At 49.6% G+C, this 25946-nt stretch overlaps 2 protein-coding genes across 4 annotated transcripts in view; one reads left to right on the top strand and one right to left on the bottom strand.

Moving 5' to 3' along the window:
- Nucleotides 1–260: 260 nt before the first annotated feature.
- ABCG5 (ATP binding cassette subfamily G member 5) lies at nucleotides 261–23925 on the bottom strand. The gene is made up of 13 exons (XM_051842960.2): nucleotides 23584–23925; nucleotides 22903–23024; nucleotides 21217–21353; nucleotides 21043–21141; nucleotides 17350–17482; nucleotides 15757–15896; nucleotides 14478–14607; nucleotides 13964–14177; nucleotides 13661–13866; nucleotides 12637–12775; nucleotides 6689–6874; nucleotides 1604–1716; nucleotides 261–803 (listed from the first exon to the last, which is right to left on the bottom strand). Exons 1-13 carry the CDS (start codon nucleotides 23868–23870, stop codon nucleotides 610–612), a joined length of 2100 nt encoding a protein of 699 aa, XP_051698920.2. The 5' UTR covers nucleotides 23871–23925; the 3' UTR covers nucleotides 261–609.
- ABCG8 (ATP binding cassette subfamily G member 8) overlaps nucleotides 23229–25946 on the top strand; it is a 21398-nt gene continuing 18680 nt past the window's right edge. The window contains exons 1-2 of one of the 3 annotated variants that reach the window (XM_070069192.1): nucleotides 23229–23555; nucleotides 23952–24144. In XM_070069192.1, the coding sequence (XP_069925293.1) occupies nucleotides 24064–24144 (81 nt within the window). In that variant the 5' untranslated portion in view covers nucleotides 23229–23555; nucleotides 23952–24063. Of the gene's footprint in view, nucleotides 23556–23907; nucleotides 24145–25946 lie in introns of those variants that run through there. The other 2 variants (XM_070069191.1, XM_017340803.3) reach the window with 2 other exon arrangements.

Below are 25946 nucleotides of genomic sequence, written 5' to 3'. Positions count from 1 at the left end.
CATAATTTCCAAATGGCACATGTCCTTGCAGGTTGAGACAGCAAGGGACTATGAACCATTTCCATTGCATTCAAGGCCTATGTGGATCCAAGAGGCATAAATGGAGTCTTTTTTTTTTAAGATTTATTTACTTATTTGAAAGGCAGAGTTACAGAGAGGAAGAGGTAGAGGTAGAGGTAGAGAGAGAGAGAGAGAGAGAGAGAGAGAGACAGAGGTCTCCCATCCATTGATTCACTCCCCAAATGGCTGCAATGGCCAGAGCTGGGCTGATCCGAAGCCAGCAGCCTGGAACCTCCTCTTGATCTCCCACATGGATGCAGGTGCCCAAAGACTTGGGCCATCTTCCTCTGCTTTCCCAGGCACATTAGCAGGGAGCTGGATTGGAAGTGGAGCAGCTGGGACTCAAACCAGTGCCCATATGGGATGCCAACACTGCAGGCAGCAGCTTTACCTGCTACGCACAGTGCCAGCTTCACAAATGGAGTCTTAATGGTTAAAAGACTTAAAATATCCCATCAGGAAGGAAATACTTGGCGTCTTATTCCAGACATTCAAGGCAGTCACACACATCTAGCAGCTTCAGTTCCATCTTCCCAGGATTATTCGATACTATCTGCTAATGATGTAATCCCTTATTTTAAAAACAACTATTCCTAGGATGACGAGAACTGGGATAAATGCATACAAAACCAAAAAGTTTTTTGTGAATCTGGTTGTTGCTCCAGGACAGGTTTTCTCAATGAATTGAATTCCTTGAGTGAAGGTACACATTGGATGAGCCATCATAGAACCATTTGGGCCACCTGTCAAGGAAAATATTGACAATGCCAGTTATGGGGAATCATGGGTAATTTGATGAAGTATTTCCCAAATGCTAACTCAGTGACAAGAACCTTTGTTCATGAAAGACACATGACAGTTTAGAGCACCCAGAATTCACAATTAGATGAAGAGTGAGAATTCTGGGCCTTGGCTTAATTTGAAGATGGAGATGGGTGTGTTTGTATTTTGGGTATAAATTTATTATCATATTCCTGACTGCAAAAAAAAATCATTATTTCTTAGCATTAAATATCCTAAAGTTACTGACATGATCACCAAAAAATATTTAAATCATTAAATTCTACCATGTTTTTTAGTTGTTTCCAGAATGGCTCTGGGATCTCCGATGGCCATGAGGACCTTGTCATGTGGATTAGGTACCCTTTTATGGGATTGGGGAATAGACTTTTGCCAAAAATGATTTTCTTAGCTGTATACTATGCATATTTGAGGGGACAAGAAGCCTCTTGTCTGCATTCAGTAGCTATAGGGACCCTGTCCATATTCCAGAATATACTAGAGTTTACCTCAGCATACAAAAGTCCTGTCACTTTCTGATAATATCAAAGTGGTCATAAGCTATTGACTTTTGTCAGAAGAATAATTTGTTCACTGCTTATTTTATTTTAAAAATCAGAGCAAATGTTGGACTTTATTTCAAAACAAAATTTTACATTGACTTATTATAAAATACAGCTTGCATTTCAAAAATATATTTCCCTCAGGAAATTGATTCCTCAGAGTAATTCATAAAAATAATATTCCAAAACAAAATACTCACCACAAGTGAAATTCAATCCATAGAATTCATTGACTACAAGAATCTCACAGCAATATTTTTGGAATGTAAAATAACTGAAGATTTTAAAGGGAATGGGCATTTCTTCTATGTTTCTTAAGAAAAAGAAAAAAAATTAAATTCAGTAGGTTCTGGTAAGTTTTACCAAATGAAAAGAAAGGCAATCCCTATATCACACTTTCTAATATGAATATAATTTTCCATTTCTTATAAAAGTTATGGTCACCCCAAAAAACTTCAAATAATACCAAAAAATAAAGAAATACCATTGCCTAGAAATAACTGTCATTAAAATTCTGGGATATGTATATGCTTAGGAACCTTTACAGAACTAAACTCTTCATTCATGCCCTTCACTAATCTGCTATGTTCCCCTTTCAAACATGTTTCAAACAACCTGCCAAGTCAGTAAGCAGAGCAGTTCAGCATTTTTCACCACTGCTTGGTAGTCCGTTGTAGCAGAGACCTGAATGTAACAGTCCCCTCATGATTTATTGGTATGTAATTATTTTGGTAAGCACTAGCGATATAAACACACACCTACCACATATTGCATTAGAGGCGAGGATGTTTGTGATGAAACGGATTGGAAGGAGCAGGCGTACAAAGTGAAAACATTAAATGACAGTGAGAGTAAAAGAGGAGGCAGGGAGAGAGCAAGTGGACAGTCCCAGTGAGACGAAACGCCCTCTTCTCCATCCATGGCAGGAGAAACTGCATGCTGACCCTGTGGCCTTCTGGATCTGCTGTACGGTTCTAGCAATCAAAAACCTGTATTAAATCCTTTCTGTTTGTATGGCAAAGGTGACTGAGGAATTCCAAGAAAAGTATTCTTTCTCTAAAGAACTCACAGTGTAGTTGGAGACATAAAATATACATTATTAAGACTGTAAAAACACATAGTAGTGAGCTACTTATACCAAGAAAATATTAAAACCAGTATCATGTGTCCATAACATTCTTACATTCAGCGCATATTTATGGTTTCACCTATTCCCAAGTGACTCCCAAACTCCACGACTTTCAGTTACTGGAAACTTTCTAAGGCACCAAGTGAATTAACCACACTGAGAAGCTGCTGTTTGAAAAGGGTAAATGGGAGTTGGGAAGGAATTAGAGGAAGAGGGAGGATATTCCAAGAATGCAGAAATGGCATGCACACAGGCATGGCACTGGTTGCTGATGGAGCTGAATGGACCAGAACAGCTGGAGCATAGGATTTGAAGTGGGAGCAGTGGGAAGTGAGTTTGGAACAACATTTGGAAACAGGGCCTCGAAGTGAGTTGATATTGAATGACCACAAATAAATTTATGTTGCAGCCACTGTACTAAGAAAGTTAATGGGGGCGGGGGGGCACATTGTGGCATAGTGCCACCTGCAGTGCCAGCATCCCATATGGGTGCTGGTTCGAGTCCTGGCTGCTCCACTTCTGATCCATCTCTCTGCCATGGCCTGGGAAAGCAGTAGAAGATGACCAGGTCCTTGGGCCCCTGCACCCACGTGGGAGACCCTGAAGAAGCTCCTGACACCTGGCTTCGGATCGGCACAGCTCCAGCCATTGTGGCCAACTGGGGAGTGAACCAGCGGATGGAAGACCTTTCTCTCTCTCTCTCTCTCTCTGCCTCTCCTTCCCTCTCTATGTAACTCTGCCTTTCAAATAAACAAATAAGTCTTAAAAAAAAAAAAAGTTAATGTGACACCAACAAGTAGGATGGACCAGAATAAGATTAAGAACAGCCAACAAAGGAAGCAAACAACAGCAAAAATTCAAGTCTGAGATGATGAAGACCAGGACTAACATGATGGCCACAGAGGATGGCTGCCCAGCTGGCTGGAGCTAGCTCCCTGAGGCAGGATCTGTGCCTTCGTTTCTCCCTGTGTCACACAAGGCTAAACACAAAATGCTCCATGGACATTTTCGGATATTATGGGTATCAGAAAATATCAACACAATTTGGTGTCTGATCTAGTGGTAGGCAGTATAAGAGGAGAGTCATTCATTTATTCAGTTCAACATGTAATTTTTGCAAACTTAATTGGCTCAAGGCCATGAGCTGGCCACTGAGAAAGACTATCATGATAAGTGAGACAGCTGCTGCCCCCAAGAGGTTGACAGCCTATTAAAAGAAGTAGGAAGTGGCATGTGAGAAAGCAAAGGGGGCTTTCAGAGAGAGCCCCTGTAGCCACGGGAACAATAGGCAAACTTTGTGCAGGTGGCAGAGGGAGACGAATCCTCAGTAAAAAGCACACAAGAGCCAGGCTATGTCATAGAAACCCTTGGAGAAATTTCAAGAGGAGGAACTGTAGATCTAAATTCATTGACATGGGACTGTCCACATTTTGTTGTTAAAAGGGAAGAAAGGATGTACACTTTACATCTTATACAATAGCATTATCTCATTTTACTAAAAAATTTATAAAAGTCTAGCAAGATATACAACAAAATTTCCATAGCCTTGGAAACTCATGACTGGAGCATAGGGAGATTACTGATGCCATAGACAAGAGTGTCAATTGGTAAAGTCAACAACAGGAGTCACTGTGCACTTACTCCTCATGTAGGATCTCTGTCCTTAATGTGCTGTGCATTGAGATTTAATGCTATAACGAGTACTCAAACAATATATTTCACTTTGTGTTTCTATGGGGGTGCAAACTGTTGAAATCTTTACTTAATGCATACTAAACTGATCTTCTGTAAAAAAAAAAAAAAAAAAAAAAGAAATTATCAATTCCCAACTTGACTCTCACTGGGATTAAACATGACAATAGGTCTGATCTGATTTCATCATCATTTAAAAAAATCATCTATTATTTTTCACTTTATGTTTCTGTGTGGGAGCAAACTGTTGAAATCCTTACTTAATGTATGCTAAGCTGATCTTCTGTATATTAAGATAATCGAAAATGAATCTTGATGTGAATGGAAGGGGAGAGGGAGTGGGAAAGGGGAGGGTTGTGGGTGGGAGGGACGGTATGGGGGGGAAGCCATTGTAATCCATAAGTCGTACTTTGGAAATTTATATTCATTAAATAAAAGTTAAAAAAAAAAGATATACAACAAAATTGAACTCTGTTGTGATACTTCAAATAACTTTTGCCATATTCCTCATAACAGACAGTTCTATAGTATGTGCATTTGTTTCCCAAACAATTTGCATCATTTCACAAGCAGAAAGAACAGCAAAGCTATTTCCATTTGTGTTTAAAAGAAGAAGGATTCCATAATACAAATGCTGTCGGCAATTCAGCTTAGGAAAGATGATGAGTTGAGGGGAAACTATCAACATAATGATTAGGAAATTGGAGTGGCCTTCAAGGGTGGCATTTCAATTCAGAGATAGGAGTGGACTCCAAGTCAAACTTTGAGTTGTTAAAATTTTGCAAAGAACCCAAGAGTATTTGATGATGTTCACAACTGCCTCCCCTTTAAGAGTAATCCCTTTTTCCTCCAAACCAAATATATGAAATAGTGCCACACTGACAGGAACATGTAATTATTCAAATAATAAAAAACAGGAGATACTACCCAAGGTTGGTTCTATACCGTGCCAGTTTGATTCTGTGTCATTGAAAGTGGTTTGATTTGATTTCTATATCCTTGGGGGTGATATGATTTTCATAAATGCTAACAATTCACTAAAGTAACACAGACAAATACAGTATAATGATGTCGCTGTAAGAATATCCTTCTTGAATGACCAGTGTAGTTCACTTTGCTCTATAATCTCTCACCTTTATAACGCTCAATAGAGTTGATACTGTGTCTTGATGTTTTCTCATTTGTTCTCTGTGATCTTTTGAGGTCTGTGAGCTCAAGAAGACTACCTTCCTTTTATGAATGAGGAAAGCAATTTAGATAGAACAGTGACTTGCTGATGCTCATGTGGCAGCTAAGTGGTAGAGGAAGTTCCTGACTCCTAAATCAGCCCTCTCTAGGGAACACACATATCATGGGAGAGTCCTCATGGTGGTGGGACTTAAGCAAGATCAAGTCTGAACTTGGTTTTCTTACCTGAAAATGGACTGCTCTTAGAGCTAAGTAATTAAACATATAATCATGTTTGGTAGCTGCTCAGTAGTTTTCTCGTTTGTCATCTGATTATGTTTCTAATGAATTAATTTATTTGAAAGGCAGAAAGAAAAAAGAGAGAGGGAGACAGATGTTCCATCTGCTGTTTCACTCCCCAAATGCCCACAACAGCCAGGGCTGAGCCAGACCAAAACTAGGAGCCTGGAACCCGTCTGGACTTTCTTATATGGGTAGCAGGGACCTCAGAACTCGAGCCATCACCTGCTGGTTCCCAAAGTGTTCATTAGCAAGAAGCTGGAATCCAAAGTGGAACTAGGACTTGAACCCAGGCACTCCAACATGGGATGCAGGCATCCCAAGCAGTGTCTTAACTGCTGCACCAAATGCCCACTCCTCCACAAACTATTGGAAGCGCTCGGTGTGTGTATGTGTGTGTGTGTGTGTGTGTGTATTCAGTTAACAAAATGATGTTTGTCCATTATAGAAAATGTATGAAGTATGGGAAAAGAAAGAAAAAATTAAAATATCACCCAAAGAGAATTACTGTCAATATTTAGTGTATTTCCTTTAAGCCCTGTGACTTTCTTGATGAGTCTTTTATCTTGCAGGCTCTTTTTTATCTGACTAGTCTTAATTCCTAAAAATAACTTAAAATTGGGAACTGGAATAGAGACTCAATAGTGCCAGTTCAGAGAGGAACTAAAAACAGGGATGCTATTTAACCTGCAATATGGACTGTGAGTTTTTCTGCAACACCCAGAATGCCTTTCCTCCTCTTGCTATAATGGCTTATAATAGATGAATCTTATCAATAATATGCTTACCTTGTCATTCTCAGATTCCCAATCAAAAGACAGTTTATTGAACAAATGGTAAACAGTTCAAAGTCTGGGGCAATAATAATTAGCAAGCAGTGTACTTATGCCAGACGCTGAGGTGAAATCTGTAACCACTACCACTTCGCTCTCTGCAGTTCCTCGTAAACGGTCATTGTCACGTGACGTTAGTAATAAATCAGAGCATTATATCTTACCTGAGAAATCCAGATCCAACCAGCACCCCGGCAATGCACAGCAGAGCCACCACGCTGTTCACTATGTTTGGGTTTTGGATGAAGCCAAGTAGCACAAGAGTTAGAAATTCACCAATTAGATGGGGGGCCAAGAGAGCAGCAGAGAAATATCCAAATCTGGCAACCCCCGGGTATAAGCCCAGAGTCCTAGAAAAACATAAGGTCTTTAGTTTTTTCTCCAAGAGTTACCACTAAGCAAAGCACTGTGCTTGCCTTCTATGAATAACTCCACGGTCGTGGTGGTGGTCGGGGCGGTGTGCAGGGCAAGCCCAGCTCCCCTTCATCAGGCCTTGTCTGAAAGAGCCAGCATTCGAAACCTAGGCCCATGGTTCTTTCCGTTGGCACCAACTCAGTGGGAGCCACCTTCTCCCTTTTACAGCTCCTGCAGCTCTCATGGGAAACAGGGAATTACACAGACAACGGCCCTAACTGCCAGCAGGAAGTCGAGTGGCTGGTCTCCAGGCTGCCTGCGTGACCACATGCTGCCTGGCAAGCACCACTCCTGCCTGATGCTAGGGGCTCACCCAACCTGCTGCCCAGCTCCGCCTCCCACAAACCTATCCCTGCGTGATGTGGGGTCACTGCTGGCATGAAAACCCCTCACAGCTTTTGTCGTTGTTATTCCCAAAGTAGTCCTAAAAGTGCTTTTTTTTTTCCCCATATTTTTTAAATCCAAACTCCCTCTCCCGCTCTCGACCTCCATGAGATTAGCCCTCTGCAGGCCTCTCCTCCTTTCCATTATTATCTTCATGACCAACTCCTTCCAGAGATCTGCCTTTTGTCTCCTTACAAACAAACGACCCTATCTCCATGCGCTTTTCTCTTACATTGCTTTCACCAGATTCCTTTTCCCTGGTAGTAGCAGGTCTTAAACGGCGCCCATTAGACGATGTGGTCCTTACTGCATTTGTAGAGGGAGGAAAAGAAGTCGGCGTGTTTGGCACCCACTCCTCCCTACCATGCTTCAAGGCTGTTCACCTTTCCTCGTGTACAAATCATGTGTTCTCATATTATCAATTTCCATCCCCATGGTAGTCTGTGGACTTTCAAAACACTCTGGATCATCTAGATAAGGGTCATTCTTTCTGCTCCTCTTGCTATCGTTTCCCTAGTCTTTAACCTTCTTGATGAGCCATCATCATCTATGTCTCCTAATTATCTAATCTCCTCCATCTACCTAATCTTGATCACTTGCCACCATGTCTCACACTCCCACGCAAAACTATTCCACTTGCAAGGTTTCAGGTTCTGAAAACAAGCTCTCTGGTCATGGCCTCCTGTCTCCCATTTCCCCAGTGCCCTCCTACTTCAGATCCTCACCCCCACTTCTGGAAACTCCACTCTCTCATGGAAGCAGTCGAGGGTGTGTTGAATACCACACACCGTTGTACTGATTGAATCCGCTCTGCCAATTTGCTTCACCTGGCCTCTGGGCCCCTAAAGTGTCCTCATTGCATCTTGGGTTCTAATGGCACATCCCACCTTGGCTGATAGAACCTCTATTTTAAATCACCAACCTCAGTCTCTCATGTGCTCAGCACATAAACTCACCTCCCATTCCATGAATTTCTGTCGTCCTAGTCTGTTCTCTGTCCCCATCCTCTCCCTGCCCTGCACCCTCCCCCCACTCCCCTATCTCTGCCATGCGTGACCCTCTCTATTTGCATCAATGAACCCAGGTTGTTCTGATTCCACCTACCTGTACTTTGGTCTGCTCTGAAACCTTGATCTGTGGCTTTCCCAATGCTGGCTGTATTTTCATCTGTTCTCAATCCGATGTTTTTAGAACAACCATTCTTGAGCCTGATAACCATTTAAGCAACTTCTCCCTCCTCATCCTACCCTGTATCAACAAGCCCCTCCCCCACCTCGCTCCTTTTTCCCTCATAAACCTGACTTGTACCCCCACCACTCTACGGAAGCTCTTTTGTGAACAGTGACAATGACCTCCTTATCTTGGCCTCACCTCCTTAAACCTCTGCCATGTCAAATGGTTTACCACACCTCCTCAAAGCTCTGATGCTGCCCAGTCCTGTTCCTCCTCCTGTCTCGCTGGCCACCCTTTGCTTCCTTCATTGGCGTGCTGTCCTCTTCCTGATCTCAGTGTCCCTGGTGTAGGTGTTACCCTCAGCCTGCTTCCTCCCTCTTCCTCCACTCTCCCTGCAGCATCTATTCCCAGAGCTGTTACTCTTACCCTTCCTTTTCTTATCACACAAACCTCAGACGGACAGCTCCAGTTGCTTGTCCTTTAGCATCCCTGATGCTGTGTATTCCAAACAAAACCCACTCTCTTTCCTGGAAAGCTTGTAAGGATGCTGCCGCCCTCCCGTTCCCTGAGGTTGAAGACTCAGACATCATGGGCGACTTTGTTTGCTCCAGTAAATCCATTCAGTTTGAGTCCACTTGACTCTATATGTCAGCATCTCAGGACAATTTCCCCTCTCTGTTGCCACTACTACTCTCTTCATTGAGGGTCTTCTGCCTTCCAGTATTCTGTTGCAAAGGCCCCTCACTGAACCATCCGACTTCTGTGTCCTAACTCCAGTCTGCTGCCAAAGGGATGCCAGACTCACCACTCAGGACTCAACACAGAGGAGCCGTTCCATGGCTTAGAACCGTCTCCTGTGCCCCATTATCCAATACGTGTGGGCCTGTGGACCGGGCAGTCAGTGCCTCCCTTACCAAGCCCCAGTTTCCAGTCTTGATGTCTACTGTTCCTGCCAATCCTTCATTCCCCATGGTGCAGATGAACCTTTCCTCCGGGAAGGGCTTACCTTTCTGCTTCTGAACCTGCACCCTTGCTCCTCCTTTACTGGCAATGCCTTTGCTCCCTTTGCGGTTCATTGAGATGTTGCTCATGTCCCAAGTTCTCCTCCAAAGACCCCCAAGAGTTCCTTCCCCTCAGAACCCCTCTCTTCACCCAGCCAAATGTTCTGCCGGTCTGGTCTTCCTTGGAATTACTAACATCAAGGACGTGAGATGGGAAACGCTCCTCTGTGCCTTAGTTTCCCCACTTACCAACGAGGATACCAGTAGTAACATTTTCTAGAATGGTTCCAAGCATTGCATGAATTAACTCGTTTAAAGCCTTTGGTGCCCGCTATAAAGCAAGTGCTCACTGTGTGTTAGCGCCAACTCCTATTCCATCTCTCAGCACAGCATCTGTGCTTCTTATAATAGCAATCTGATGCTTTTTGCAAGAAAAGTCATCTGGAAATCTGTTTATGTCTGCAATCATGATCTGAAATACCTTAAAGCTGGATGTCATTCTGAACGTGAACGTGCACTGATGTGGAAAGGTTTTGCACCATGTGCCATAGTGGGATCCAAGAAGCTAGCCATACTCCAGCACCTGAATATTACTGCCACAGAGTGTTCATGCCAGACAAGAACCGAGAACCTGAGGTCAGGTCCAGTCAGGTGTTGCCACTGAGTTCAGGCCAGATGGCCTGCTAACAGAGTTACAAATACACTCCGGGCTATCCAAGCTTGAGGATAGCACTTGGAGTGAAGTCTTCTTGAAACAACCTGTAGCACAAACTGCGCCTGGCACTTAGTAGGCATTCAACAGAGATTTCTATCATTTCTTAAAGTATTTGCTACACGACTAATAGCTGTGCTGCCTCTGGAAATGATTCTGCATTTCATTTATTTATTTATAAGGCAGAGTAACAGACAGGTGAGACAGAGTAAGAGATCATCCATCATCTACTGGTTCACTCCCCAGATAGCCTCAATGGCCTGGGCTGAGCCAGGCCGAAGCCAGGAGCCTGGAACACATCTGGACCTCCCACACTGGCGACAGGGGCCTGAGTACTTGGGCACCTTCCACTGTCTTCCCAGGTGCATAGCAAGAAGCTGAATCAGAAGCAGAGGAGCTCAAGCCAGCACTCCCATATGGGATGCCAGTGCTGCAGGTGGCAACTTGACCCACTGAACCATAATGCTGGCCCCATGATCCTGCATTTTCATGCCTGACTTATCAAAAACAGCAAAGACCTGATGTTTCCACTGACGTTGGTTTAAATTTGCAGTTTTCTCAAGTCCTACAGAACAAAATGGTTCTCATGGTCAGTCACAAATACTGTATTGTCTTCAAAATCAGTGCTTTACATATTGCAAGGTGCATGCAAATCACTCGGGGGATCTTGTTAAATGAAAAATATAGTTCTGCAGAATTCCACCCTCAGATGCCAATTCTGCGAATTCAAGGGCTGGACCTGAGATTCTGCAAGTGGAACAAGCCCCAAAGTAACATGCACGCGGTAGTCCGTGGGCCACAATGAACAGTGAGGTTCTAAATGAACGAGGTCTTCAATTTTCACTTTACCTTGTTTTACTCAAAACTGGTCACATTTTTGAGTAGTTATTTGACTCAGTGGTGAAGACGCTGCTTGGGATGCCCCAATCCCATATTAGAATTAGAGTGCCTGGGTGTGAGACCCTACTTCGCTTCCAATCCACCTCCCTGCCAGTGTGCACCCTGAGAGGCAGCAGGCGCTGACTCAAGTACCTGGGTCCCTGCCACCCTCGTAGGAGGCCTGGATTGAGTTCCAAGCTCCTGGCTTCAGCCTGGCCCAACTCCAGCTGTTGTGGGCCTTTGGGGAGTGAGCCAGCTGACAGAAGATCTCTCTCTGTCTATGTCTCTCGTTCTTTTCTCCTCATTCTCCTCCTCTCCCTATTTCTCTGGTCTTCAAATAACTAATTATTTTTTTTTTAAAGGAGGGGAACCATTTTTAGAATTTGCTCTTGGCTCTTTCAGCCTGAACCAGATAGGCCTGGGGTTATATCACAGCTTAGAGATTTAGCATGCTCCTGAGTGTCAGAGAGTGAGGGAACTTCATGAGAGCCAGCAGGCAGGGTTGTGCTGTGTGGTCCTGGCCATTGCCCTCAGTTGGCAATCCACCCTCCTGCTGACATGAAACAAATGGCGTTGTCCCTGTCACTCTCCAAGGTAACACCTACTTCTGAAAGCTTGCACGAAGACTGTCAAACTTAATCTTGGAGCTCACACTAAGCCCTCATTTACCCTGTACTTAGATCCTTTAATTTACAATATTATTCATATTGGTGTTATGGGTCTTTCTCCTGGCTCTGGCTGGGAGCACCTACACGTGACTCCAGGTGATGAAGGACAGTGGGTCAAGAACTGCTCAGGTTCTCCCTCCAGATAGCAAGCAGAGTGCCCTTACACTAATGGAGCCAGAGGGTACTGGGTAACTTCCTGCAGTGTTTCTTAAGGGAAAGCCACTTTGATGAAGGAGGCTCCATCACCCTATGACAACACATCACGCAGATACTTAAACTCCACACGTACTGGGATTCAGATCTTTACCAACTTCTCAGAAATAAAAAGCACTGTTGATACGTTATCAGAAAACCCAACAGCATCAGGAATATTCTAGTGCTTCTGGTGCCCTCTGCCCCTGGTGATCTGTTCCTAAGCCCCCTCACCCATCCGACCGCGATATCCTAAGTCCCATCAGGAAGAAGCGCTGCTCCGCCCCGGCCTCCAGAGGCTTGGGGGCGCCACGCTCAGTCGCTAGTGGGCAATTCCTCAGCCCCTGCACCTGGGCCCTGCATGTGGCTGAGTGCCAACTACCTCAGAGCCCCGTGCTCTGGCCCAGGGTCTGCAGTGAATGTGGGACATGACATTGCCTAGGCTTCCTTGCCTTGTTGGTTTGCTCTCAGGTCCCATGCAGCCTACAGTGGGATTAACATATTCATAATACACGGTCTGAAAATAGAATCTTGCATTGGACGCATGGATGGGCAAAATGCAGGTCCTCCAGGGCAGAGAACATGGTGTTGGCCACCCTGGAGCTCTCCCTCCACAGATCCCAGTGGTCCTCTGAGAGCCACAGGAGGCCTGGCCCTGGGAGAACTGCCTGTCCCACATGCCCCCTTACCAGTAGCTCACACTGCTGAAAACCAGGGTGGCGACGATGCTGAAGGGAAGCGCGTGCAACACATAGGCCAGGAGCATCTGCCACTTCTGGTACAGGCCGTCCTGACTCTCCTGGTCGCTGACAGCTCGCAGCACAGGAACTGGACACACAAGGCAGGTGGCAGAACACTGGTCAGCACAGAGCTGAGGGAGGGCGGGCTAGCCCTGGCTGAGCTTGAGGTCTCTCTGTCAGGGATGAATGGTGAAGACCAGCTGGGCAGCTCCCTTAGTCATGGAAGGAAGGGACCTCCCATCCATAGGACAGTAACTCCCCCACCCCCACCCAGAAGTCTACACCCTCCTTGAATTGCAATAGATACCATGCATTTCCTTCCCTCTAAATGAGAGGTTGTCGCCCATTCCAGAAAAGCACATGCAAAGGGGGCCCAAATGAGTGATTTGAGGCGCTTTGTTCCCTTTTAGTTCCGGCTCTGGGCGCCCCAGCAGCCTCCATTTTACCTGGCAGACCTGGGACGTAACAGCGCCCCGGTGCTGCCTCCAGGACTCGCTTTGCAGAAGTGTGGTTCTGCCCTTTTACCGAGTCTCATTTTGGGAATCCCTCTCACATCTATTTTCCTGAATAAACCGTGCTGCCAGGCAACCAGGTGTTGCTTCTGGGTTCCCACTGAGTTTGAAAATCAGATGCTGTCTGTCCTAAAATAGGCTCCAAGAAGAAACTAGTGATGCGAAGTTGGCAGGGTTACTCCCCGGGGCCAGCAGGAGCCGCCCAGGACCTGTTTTGAACGGACTCTCCCCTCACTCTCCGGCCAACACCTAGGCACTGCCTGTTTCCTGCAGGAATCTACTGGGGAGCTAGTTCACACTAAGGTGTCAGTAGCTGCCCTTCCCCAGCGGGAGCACCTGGAGAGGGCCAGGTTCAGCTCGGAAAAAGACCGTGATAATGGTGGGCTCGCGCCACGGGAACGCTGGAGAAGGGAGAGGCCGCGGGGAGAGTGGCGCCCGCCGCGCCGCGTGCCGACACTTACACAGATTCAGGGCGTTGAGCATGCCTGTGTACGGTGTGGCGCCCACAAACTGGTACAGGAGGCCCACGCGGTCCTGGATCGCACCCTTGAGCACCTCGTTCTGGACCCGCAGAAGGTAGAAAATGACGAACAAACCCATGATCAGATTCTGAACAAGGCGCATCGTCACCGCCTGCTTATTCCTCAGTAAGTTTCTCGTCACTCTCCTGAAAGCAAACGGCCTTCCTGTAGTTCCTTTTCCCGTGTTACTGGTGAGCGTCTAAAGTCCCGACGCGGGGCCTTCTCGCCACTCCTGGCTCTTACCTCAAAAGAACGCCCAGCTTCGAGAGCGCTCCCAGACGATCTTTGGTTTTGAAAGGAATCATTGGTAACGTCTTCAAATGCTTGGTTTGTTTGATATTCTCCAAGGTTCTGTGATGAATCGCTGATTCCTTGTAGGCGCACTCAATCTGCTGGACTCTCCTGTAGGTCTCTATTTCCCTTTCCTTGCTTTGGGTGTCCACCGATGTCAAGTCCACTAAAATTTTTTCCCAAAAGATAGTGACCCAGGTGTTTTTTTTTTTTTTAATTCAAAGATACGTACAGTGGATAGCAATGTCATCATGGATTCAGAAATACTTGCCATAAAAACCCCATGCCATCAGAATAAAACCTGTTGCTAATGCACACCTATAAACTGGAATGTCTTAAAGCTATCCAGTGGGGAGAATTCAGAACCCGTGTTAAAGCCCACCAGGGCTACTGTCATCCAGGCAGAACACTGGGAGGAGAAATTCTGCACCATGTGCACGGAGGGCAGTGTGCAAGGAAAACTTACTATAGAAGTCAAAAGGGTTTGAATGTTCTGGACACGGGTAACCACAGCTGTCGAAGAAATCCAGCATTTCCGTCGGCGTGCCGCAGAACACCAGCTCCCCGTAGGTCAGGATGGCGATTTTGTCAAAGAGCTGCTCAGACAACAGGCGGTGGTTAGCGTGTGATCCGGTTATCATGTCCTTCCGGGACACACACATCTCCCAGCAGTCAGCCCTTTGATGACCTTGGCCCTGCATCGGTTTTCTTAATGAATGCCCTGGAGGTCACTGTCCTTGTCAGCCTGGGTCACCCCTGCCAATCCTGCTGTCCCCGAGCTGAGCCCCAGCAGCACAGCTGGGGGGGAGAAGAGCTACCAACCACACCTGGGTTTCAGTCCCAGCCTCGCCAACAAGTGAGTGTCCTTGGGCAACCTAGGCTGTGTTTTGTTTGGGTGATGCTTCTATTTGAAATCTCAGATCATCATCTATAAAAAGCAAATAATAAATAACCCAAAGGATACTGGGAGGGTAAAATGAGATTTTTGGGGGGGAAGGAAATCTGTATATTTATTAGAAAAACACAGCCTTTGAAGCCAACGTGGCCATGACTGGCAATTCCAGCTTCTTAATAACTGTGTTCAGCTCTTTTCCTCTATCAAGTGGATAAACTAATTCTACCTCAAAAGATTGCATGCATTAAATGAAGCAGCAGATAAAAGTCTAAAAGGAATGGGCATTGTGGTGCAGCAGACTAAGCTCTCGCTAGGGACGCCTGGATCCCATAGCAGCTTCCTGAGAAGCAACAGGTGATGGCTCAAGCTCTTGGGTCCCTGCCACCCACATGGGAAACCTGGATGGAGTTCCTGACTCCTGGCTTCTGCCTAGTTAGTCCATCCCCAGTTGTTGCAGGCACTGGGGGAGTGATGCAGGGGATGGAAGATTCTCTCTCTCTCTCTCTCTCTCTCTCTCTCTCTGTTGCTCTGCCTTTCAAATAAAAATAAATACATACATTTTAACAAAAGAAAGTATGAGGGTACTTCAACAAATTCATGGAAAATGGAAGCTTATTTGATGTGAAAAAATTTTTGAAATCCATGCATAGTCTTTTCACAATACGCATGTTCCAGGGTTGGTACGTGGTCGGTGCTGTAGGAAGCGAGTCTCCACCCCTTGCCCTTCCTGAGTCAGGAGTGTTGGCACCGATGACTCTAGATTTCATCACACCCTGCACACTGTGATTCCCAGCTCCACACACCGTACACCCACCTCGAGGAGCTGAGCAGAACGAGAGACACCGCTTACCTGGAAGAGCTCGGAGCGGGGCTGGTGGATGGTGAGGATCACGATGCGGTCTCTGCGTGCCAGCTCGGCCAGGAGGACCACGATCTGATTGGCAGTCATGCAATCCAGGCCTGTGGTCGGCTCATCAAACAGCATGACCTCTGCCCACAAAGAAGGGGCAGGCTTCTCAGCCACTGCCCAGCCCAGGCTCTAGGCTTGGAACTCGGAATGTTACGCAGTTTCCTTACCAAGCCGCCATGCCGCACTCAAACGGTATGTGACAAGAAGTACCTGCCTGCCAACTGGCTTCCAGCCTGGGCCCAGGAGACACAGCTTCACCTGGGACGACCCGACTCAGCCACAGAGTCCAATCAAGTGGAGCTTAAACCTCAAGGGGGACTAGATCAGGCCTCTTACATGGGGTAGGGACTGCTGTGCTCTGTCCAGGGGCCCCTGGCAGGGAACAAGGGCAGGTGGGCACCCATTTATTTTGAAAGGGCTGAGAAAGAACCTGCTTAGAAAGGCACAAGCCTAGTTCATGTCGGTAGCACTTCCCAGTACTTAACAGGGTCCCTGTACTGCAAAGGAATCTCCCCTGTGAATCAGGTCTGAGGGGAGACAGGCATTTGGGTTCCTTAGAGGTTGTTACTGTAGCTTCCTTCTACCCCCGAAGTGACAGGAGCTCCTAGGAGCATCTCTGACTCTTGTAGGAGCACTGACTGTCTAGTGACCAAGCACCATTTGAAGAACTGGCAGGCTAGGGCTACCCAGGGCAGTGGACGTATCCAGGCACCATATATCCTCTTTCAGGTGCACGTATGAGGTGAGATTTCCCCAGGTCAAGGGAGCAACCAAACCAGGCAAGGGCCTCGCTCCCCACTGTGACAGCCCCTGACCCACCACACGCGCACTTGGGTGTGCCACTTTCCTGCTTTAATTCCTGCCGTGGCATAAGACCCTTCTAGGCAGACCAAAACTCATTGTGTTCCTCCGGCAGACACAGTGGTACTGCTCTAATAAGAAATAAGGATGGACACAGGGCAGGGCTCCCTATGCATCGAGGACACTCAGGGAGTGCAAAAACGCAATGCAGTGCTTCTGAGAGCTGTTTTGTAGGGGTGCACCTCCACTTATGATGGAGTTACACCCAGGTAAATCCACGGTAAGTCAAAAACAGTATGCACTGCAAATGCACAGAATCCACCTAAACTTGACAACACAGCACGCTCCAGGGCATTGTCTGCTTCCCCTCGGGGTGGTCGAGCTGACTGGGACCTGTGCTCCATGCTGCTGCCACTGCATCGAGAGAGAGAGTATCGCACACATCGCCAGGAAAAGATCCAGATTCCAAGTACAGCTTCTACTGAACGCCCCTCACTTTCCCACCAGCACAAAGTCCAGCAGTTTCAACCTGAGCCATCGTAAGTTGAGAACCGTATGTGGATGACGGCAACGAGTCAGGAAATGACTATGTGGTATTCCCCAAAACACCAAGTACCCAGGGATTCCAGCCTACACACGCTCCCCTTTCCATATGAGGACTGTGAAGAAACGGCCTCAGATGAATGTAGATGACAGAAGAGGCAGGAAGTAGCCGGCCTGGGTCCCACTTACTGGGGTCCTGGATAAGCTGGGCTGCGATGGACACCCGGCGCCGCTCGCCACTGGAGATGCCCCCGAAGCTGTAGCTGCCGATCAGTGTGTCGGCCACGTGGCTCAGGCTCAGCTCTGCCATGACCGCCTCCACCTGCAGGAGACGCAAAGCCCAGGAAGGATGGCCGTTGCTGCGGCTGGTATTTCAGCTCACGGCTGGGGTGGGCACGGGGGAGGTGGCCCACCTCCCTGGAGTGTACGGGTCACTTTCAGACTCACCACTCCCTGGGGAAATCAAGCCTCTTATAACCAAATCCAGGTTGGCTTAAAAATCACAACATATGGGGCTGGCGCTGTGACGTAGTGGACAAAGCCACTGTCATGGCGCCAGCATCCCATAAGGGCACCAGTTTGAGTCCTTGCTGCTCCACTTCCTATCAAGTTCCCTGCTAATGCGCACCTGTACCCACATGAGACCCAGAAGAAGCTCCAACCTCCTGGCTCCTGGCTTCAGATCAGCCCAGCTCCAACCACTGCTGCCAGCAGATGGAAGATATGCCTGTCGCTCTCTCTAACTTTGATTTTCGAACAAATAAATATTTTTTAAAATCACAACATATTACACGTGTCAGAGTTCAGTAAATAATATGAACTTTTTAAAAGTCCCCATGACAATGAAAACTGCTTATACTTGAGGCAAGTCTTTGTGGCAGCAGATAAGATGCCACTTGGGATGCCCATATCCCTGACCAGAGTGCCCAGATTCCGTTTTGGAGTAACTAGTTCAAGTCCCCACCATTCTGTGCTTCTCATCCAGCTCCCTGCTAATGTGCCTGCAAAGGCAGCAGAAGACAGCCCAAGTCCTTGGGTTCCTGCTACCCATGTGGGAGACCCAGATGATGTTTCTGGCTCCTGGCTTCATCCTGGCCTTGCCCTGGCTTGTTGTGGCCATTTGGAGAGTGAACCAGAGGACCTCTCTCTCCCTTTCCTCTCCCCTCTCTTTCAAATAAATAAGTCATGTTTACTTTTTTTTTTTTTTAACTTTTACAAATTGCTTATCTGCACTTCAGGGAATGCACTAGAAAACGATGGATGCTTCATTAACTCCTATTTTCTGATGCCACCATCAGTCCAGCCCACCTACAAAAAACCTCCAAAGGCATAGCTAAAATATAGCTTATTTTCATGAGTTTTAAAACTTGATTATAATAAATATTTTATATGTTTTAAGGAGTCCAATTTGATTTCAACTAAGCCCATTTTTCCCCTGTGTAACCCAAAAAAGCCTAGAGTCTCATGTGGTCCAATCTCAGCAGGATTTTGCATCAAAAGATTATAATCCAGCAGCCCAAAGTAATTAAAAGTAATTCCAATCTTTACTGGGATCTTTTTAAAGGACTTTAAAGGGAGCCCCAAATTATAGCCCCCAGCCACACTCCTGAAAATCCCCTGTCCCCAGCTGCCCTCACTCTACTTACCCTGCGGCTCCCCAAAGCCCTCCCCTTGCTCCTCCTCCTCTAACTCCCTGTAACAATCACAACTGAAGAGAAACATTTGTAGCGACTTTCTAATCAAGAAGCTTAGCTGCTTTCCTCCCTCTCCCCTCTTTCTCTCCTCAGTGTATCCCCTCACCCTGGAGCCATTCAAAATTCTGTGTATCCACGCCCGCCCTTTGCTGATTGCCCCTGTGTGCTTCCCGCCCTGGTGGAGATCCGACAGGAAGAGATGGAGAAGCAGCAGCGTGGCTTTGGGGCAATGAGTGCTGTTCTCATACACCCCTACGGAGACTCTGTGACCTTGACATTGAGAAAGGAAACAAAAGCACTGCACTAAGCAAGGGCAAGCTAGGTTGGAGTAGAAGAGAGAGTGATTTGTGGAATGAAATTCGGAGCAGACAGGGAGTAGGGTCAGGAGCACTGAGGAAGCTTTGATGAAGAAGGCACACATCTGAAATAGACAGGAAGGAATAATGAGAGACATAAACTAGTGCTGCCTGATTTGGAAAAAATAAAAATAAACAAAGAAGGGTCTCCTGTTGCCATCGGAGCAGAAGGAATTGAGCTCTGCTCCACAGGGCCAGGCTGATGCGCGAACCCACGGGGCAGTTCACTGAGCTTCCTCCTCTTCTCTCAAACCTCAGGGCAGACAGAGGAGACACTGATTTACTCTGCCCCGGGGGGTTTCCTGCCTGGAGGCCACCCCCATGTATTGCAGGTGGAATTCACAGAGCCTTTGAAGAGGCGGAGGGGAACAGCAGGTCCAATCTGTACGCCCTGTGCTTTCGCGTAATCTGATGGCATCCTCGCTGTAACCCAGGAGCGATGCCCCGTGGTTCCCTGGTCACAGAAGAGACAGCAGATTCTCAGAGAGCTACATAACTTGCCCGAGGACCTGCCGCCACCAAAGGGCAGAGCAGGACCGGCTGCGCTCGCTCAGGTGGCCCACAAGGCACAAGGCTTAGCCAACAACCTGCTCACAGCAGCCATGCTTGTGTTGAGGTGCCTTGGAAAACAGAAGCAGATCTGCCTAGGGTCTCCTCTGTTGCCCCGAGCGCTTCCTTCTCAGTAAGGACTCCATCAGGATTTTACTCCTCGGACTGCGTCCGATCAGAAAGACCCCTCCAGCAGGAACAGCCCTGTGCTTCCTGCCCCAGCTCTGCCACTCCCAGGTGTCCGATCTTAACCTCCTTGGGTGTCAGTGTCTTGGTCTGTGAGATAGAGAGAAGTCCTCCCTCACAGAGCTGATGACAGAATGAAAGGGAGATAGTGGGGTGCCAACAAGCCCTGCCTAGTGCCAGCCAGATAGGAGAGCTCAGAGTACAACCTGTGAAACAGCAAGAACCTTGCAACGCCTTCCGAGTGATCTAAGGTAACCCCGGGGGAGGACCCAAGGTCAGGCCCTGCTCCGTGAGCGTGAGGGTCCTTAGGGGCGCCAGACCCCTCCCAGGCTCCCCCACAGTCAGAGCTACACCTAGCATCGCCCAGCACTCTCAAGCGAAGAATGCTGTTTGCTCACCCAGGGCATCATAATAAGCAAGCGTGCGCCCTGGGGAGCTGGCCTGGCTCCTGTCATCCGTTCCCTGGCTGCTCCAGGCCTCCACAGCCCCAGCAGAAATGAAGCAGTGTTTCCAAGGGAGGTCCTGGTGGGATTACCTGCAGCTACTTCCAAACTGGGGACTTTTAAAGAAACACGCTGGAACTCCGAAAGAGCCGACAACTCAGTGGTTTCTCCCTTCATTAACTTAATCCAGTTTGGATTCAACGTGCCACAAAGCAAGTTGAGGAAGAAAAAAAACGGCCCAGCAAATAATCCTATCTGTTCCAACAGAGAGCTGGGAGAACCGGCCTGTCCCATAGAAATAATGCCAGCCGCACACATGTGTGCAAGATTTTCGTAGCCATATTTTGAAAAGTAAAAAGAAACAAGTGAAATTCATGGTAACAGCATCATTGCAAACCTGTAATCAATAAATTAAAAATTTCTTGAGCGATTTCACCTTTTACTTGTTGAGAGGAAGCACCTGAAATCAAGGATGTGTTTTTCCAAGATGTGGAGCATGCACATCCCAGAGCTCATAGGGCTGTGGGGCGGCGCAGGTGCAGCGAGTGCCAGGGGCAAGCGGGGATGGGTGGGGGTGGGGGGGCAACAGGCAGAGCAAAGTGGGGGCTGTCTCCATTGGGCTTGTCCCCAGCGCCGGCCCGAGGCCGCACCCACCTTCTTGTGCACGGCGTCGCGGGAGCCGCGGCTCACAGCCAGCAGCGCGGTGTAGTGCAGCGTCTCGCGCACGGTGAGGCTGCTCAGCAGGGTGTCGCTCTGCGGGAGAGGGGGCGGTCAGAGCGGCTGAGCCCCGCGGGCGGCCGGGTTGGGGGCCGGGCGGGGCGCGCGCACCTGCTGCACGTAGGAGAAGCAGTCCTGGAACTGGTTCCGGCGCAGCGCCCGCCCATTCACGCACACCTCCCCGAGGAAGGTCCCCTTGCGCCACAGCCGCCCGGCCATGGCGTCCAGCAGCGTGGTCTTCCCTGAGCCTGGAGGGGCGACAAGAGAAGGTCTTGGGGGAGTCCTTGTGCCTCCCGATGCGGAAGCCGCCCTGCCCTGCGCTCTCCTGGCTTCGTGGGTTGAAGTCTCATGACACAACTGAAGCTCTCTGGTTTGCGCCTATCATTCGGGTCAGGACTGACACTGCTTTGTCTGCCCACTGAAGCAGAGGTGGAGCTGTTGGACCACCCTGGGGTGGTCCCGTTATACCTGGACCTAGAGGCCACTGCGTAGAGCCTTGATGACCACGTGTGGGTCCTGGCCAGCGTCAACAGCAGCAGCTTGAGAGAAATGCACACTCAGACTACAACCCGGACCTACTGAGTCCAGTTCTCAGACCCCCTCCAACCCCGGGGATTTCCCTTGCGGAGGAGGGTTCCAGAAGCTCAGGCTTAGTGAGTCCTTTGCCAGAACCCAGGGGGCACAGCCTAGGCGGCTGTCACCGAGAACACTCCCGAAGAGGGGCTGTGCTGAGCGCATGGCCGGTGCATGTGGTCACTGCCGGCGGACACGCTTCCCCTTGGTTTGCTTTCCTCTGGGGTTAGCACTCAGGGGGTGCCTCTAGGATAAGAAGCCAGCCGTCCCCTCTTTGTCACATTGGACAGACCGTTAACATGGACCCTGAGAGTTCAGGGAGACAGAACAGACTTCATTAGCCCTTAGCTATCCAAGGCTGTTAAGAATTGCTAACATGGGGCAGGTGCTGTCGTGTTAAGCGCCACTTACACCTGCATCCCACATCCAAGCTACTTCACTTCTGATCCTGCTTCCTGCCATGCACCTGGGAGGCAGCAGGTCCTGGCTCAAGTACTTGGGCCCCAGCCACCCATGCAGGGGACGGGGGTGGAGTTCCAAGCTCCTGACTTCCTTTTTTTTTTTTTTTTTTTTTTTTCCTGACTTCCTTTTAAAAAAAAAAAAGGCCGGCGCACCGCGCTGATCAGAAGCCAGGAGCCAGGTGCTTCTCCTGGTCTCCCATGCGGGTGCAGGGCCCAAGCACTTGGGCCATCCTCCACTGCGCTCCCGGGCCACAGCAGAGAGCTGGCCTGGAAAGAGGGGCAACTGGGACAGAATCCGGCGCCCCAACCGGGACTAGAACCCGGTGTGCCAGCGCCGCAGGTGGAGGATTAGCCAAGTGAGCCACGGTGCTGGCCTAAATAAGTAAATCTTAAAAAAAAAAAAAAAATTACTCTGTGTTCTTGTCTGTGTAGAAGTGCATCATTAAAAAATGACAAGTGGAGTTAAATGTGGGGGTTCAATGGGCATGTTGGTGCCTATGGACTCCTTTTCCTGTTTCTGAGCAGGGGAGACCCGTGTCGGGGGCCTGGCGTCACACACACAGGACGCAGTGCTCTCTCAAGGGCCTTTCTAAAGATTCCATGTTGGTCCCAGGTTCCATGCAATCAGGCAAGCCACTAGGTTTCATCCTGATACCAAACTTGGGGCCTCCTTGCCACAACTTCAACCTGTTGCTTTGATGTGGTGTTTAAGGCAAGCCAGAGCCTTTCCTGGAGACGCCGAGAACCCCCCCACCCCGCTTACCTGAGCTCCCTAAGATGCACAAGATCTGCCCGCTCTCCACATACAGCGACACATCTTTGAGGATCTGCCTGTTCCATCGCTGCTGGCGAGATGTGATGTCCCACCACGGCCCGACGTGATTGCTTTAAAGGAAATCCGGCGGGGGCAAAGGCAGCGTGGGGTCCTGGAAGGGGCCAGACCCCTGTCCCCAGCACTGATCCCAGCTCCACCCTACCCCGGCCGTCCCTGGGCAGGTTCCTGCCTGTGCTTCCTCTGGGGAAGTGACTGCAAGCTGCCTGCCCTCCGTGCAGAGTGTGTGGTCTCTGTGGCTCCCTCAGGTGGCCCGCGTGCATTCCCGCCCTGGTGTTCCCAGCTGCCTTACCCCACAAGTTCCCTCCATCCACTTAGGGCATGCCGGAGACCCCCCAGGCAGAGAGGGGGCAACAGGAAGGGGTGAAAGACAGAGGCACAAGAGGCACAAGGCAGGCTTTTTTTTTTTAATCCCTGGCTCTGCCCTGGGCAGGAGGAGGGGCCACTCACTCTTGTTCCTGGTTTCCCGGCGGCAGCCCACCCTCCTCCTGATCCACTAGAAGGAGCCCGAAGCCCCCAGGCAGCGCCCCCACTGGCGAGGACAGGCAGCCCAAGGGCAAGAGCGGAGTGGCAAGGCTCAACAGGTGGGGAGAGGGCCCCGATCTGCTTTACCTGACGCTGTAGGAGACGTGGAACACGCCCAGGCTGTGCCGGGACCCGGGGGTGGCTGCAGGCACCTCCTCCAGGCAGCCCTGGGAGCTCCCGTTTACCTGGAGCGCCGAGGACCCCCTTGGGGTTTCCCATGGGAATTCACTCATGGCCGGCAGGCAGCAAAGACCGGCGAGCTGTGTGGTGGCCCGACCCACCCTGAGCGCTGCGGCTGAGGAGCCAGTGGCAGGTCGCCCGGTCTGCTCCCTGCCCGGCCCCAGAGTGCCTCGTGAGGCCTGGGATTTGGCCATCCACGGATGCCATTATCTGATGTACCTTTAGCCAGACCGTCCTTATCTTGACAGTGGGCAGAACACACGGTGTGTTTGCAGGACGCTTTGCCAAGACGGACGTTGGGAGAGAGACCAGCACAGAGAAGGAAGCCGCGGCCGCTCAGCTCCAGGAAACTGAGAGAGAGCAGCTGCCCGGCAGCCAGCCCTGGCTATGGAGCTTGTGGGCCCCATGGCGGAGAAGACTGCAGAGGGGAAAGGACTACAGGGGGGCACCGCCCCCCGGGACAACTCGGTGAGTGACTCAGCTCCTGGACAAGAGCAGGGGAGGTCTGGCAGAGGGGCTCCTTCTGGGGGTCCAAGGGCTGAGGGGCAGGACCCCCCCCACACACACCGCGAAGGTGAACTCCTGTCTGGTTTGTGATGAGGGCCCAGGTAGCTTCTTCGAAATGAGCCTGTGTCCTAGAGCAGCGTTCCCGCACCCTGGGGACTCTGTTGGCATCTCTGGCATCCACGCTGCTGTCAGCCCGCGAATCCCAGGGCAGCAAGGGATGGACGTGAGAGGATGGCCCCGGCTCCCCTGGGAACAAGGGAATGTCAGGGCCGCAGCGGGCAGGCCCTGGGCCTGGGAGAGAGCTAGAGAGGGACCAAGAAGCAGGGCTGCAAGGAGTCCTCCCTCAGTTTACCTGGGAAACTCCGATGGAAATTGGAGTGTGGGCGGGATCAGAAGCAGGAGGCTAAGTTGATTGACAGAGGTGGCCGATCTCCAGGCTAGTGTTCTGTGCTTGCCCGTGCTGGAGAGGAGGGAGGGAAGGGGCAGCTAAGGACTGCACACTCAACAGGGGAGCCCTCAGCCTGGCCTTGAGCTGCTGGGGCGTGGCCCAGCCAGGTCCGAGGAGCCCACAGTTTGTAGGCAGTTCTGCATGCAGCCAAGACAAATGGCAGCTCTGCTCCCTGCAAAGCCTGTGGGCCAGCCCCTGCAGGCAACAACTCTGGCAAGCCCAGCTGGGGCCACAGCGCTCATGGCCTGAGCACGGCACAGTCAGTGGTGTCCTGCACCTGTTGATTCAGCCGCCTTAACCCGGGAGGCAAAGAACTGCCCACCCCGATATCCACAAATGCACGTGGACCTGGCCATTTGCAGTCTCCATCTCTCCGCTCCTGCCCCTCCAGGTGCCCCTAGCATGTCTGGGCCTTGGAGCAAGAGGGTGAGGCTCACGTAGCCCGCGTCTGGATATCTGGAAGTCGCTAAGGAAGCTAAAAGCTGTTCTACACAACAGGTCCTGTCCTCTGACCTTGCCACACCTTCCTCACATCCTAGAAGTCTGGCTGGAAATTTAGAAATTCCAGTGCTTCTTGGAACAGCAGCCGGAATGGGAAGGCACAGGACATCAGGCATCCAGCCCATGCAACAGCCCGCCCCTCAGCTCTGCCCCACTCTCCAAGGCTCCTGCGCTCAGCTGGTCCACCCTCCATGGAGACAAATGCCCAGCTCGTGTAGTGTCAGGGCTCAAGGGGCCGGGCCTGGGAGAAGGTGCACACAAGCCCTGGGAGGGCAGCTGGGGCTGTTTGCACTGGGAACACTCGGGTCCTGGGTACCCAGAGAGGCAGTTGTTGGCCTACAAGATCCTCGCTCCCTGGGCAGGAGCAGGGCCCCGGCCCCAGGGCAGAGCTGCGTGAGAGCCAGGCTGAATGTTTTAACAAGGGGCCACGAGGGCCCCCGGAGCACCTGCCTCTGTGGGCAAGGCTCCCCATCTCAGCACCAGAACGCGGGCTCTGTGCACACTCGCTTCTCATCTACGCTTCCGACTCAGGAATCGAATCAGAAGTTAATACAAGGAGAAATTACAGTGTAAGCCAGCAGGAGCCGAGCTGGTTACCTACAAATAAACCTGCTTTTGCTTTTTTGGGTGTCACCTGTCAGAAATTCAAGTGATGTTCTGACAGTCATACTGATTAAGATGTCAGCCGAATAGATATTTAAGTAGTTGAAAAATACCGAGGGTTTGTCAAAACCTCAGGAAGAGTCTAACACATCCTTCCTGGGAGCCAAGGAAAATATTTTAAAAGGGAACAGAGGTCGTTCCCAACCCAGGC

Source organism: Oryctolagus cuniculus, chromosome 2, assembly GCF_964237555.1.
Source record: "Oryctolagus cuniculus chromosome 2, mOryCun1.1, whole genome shotgun sequence".
NCBI lineage: Eukaryota > Metazoa > Chordata > Mammalia > Lagomorpha > Leporidae > Oryctolagus > Oryctolagus cuniculus.
The sequence above is the reverse complement of the archived record's forward strand: the minus strand, read 5'-3'. Positions and strand labels throughout refer to the sequence as shown.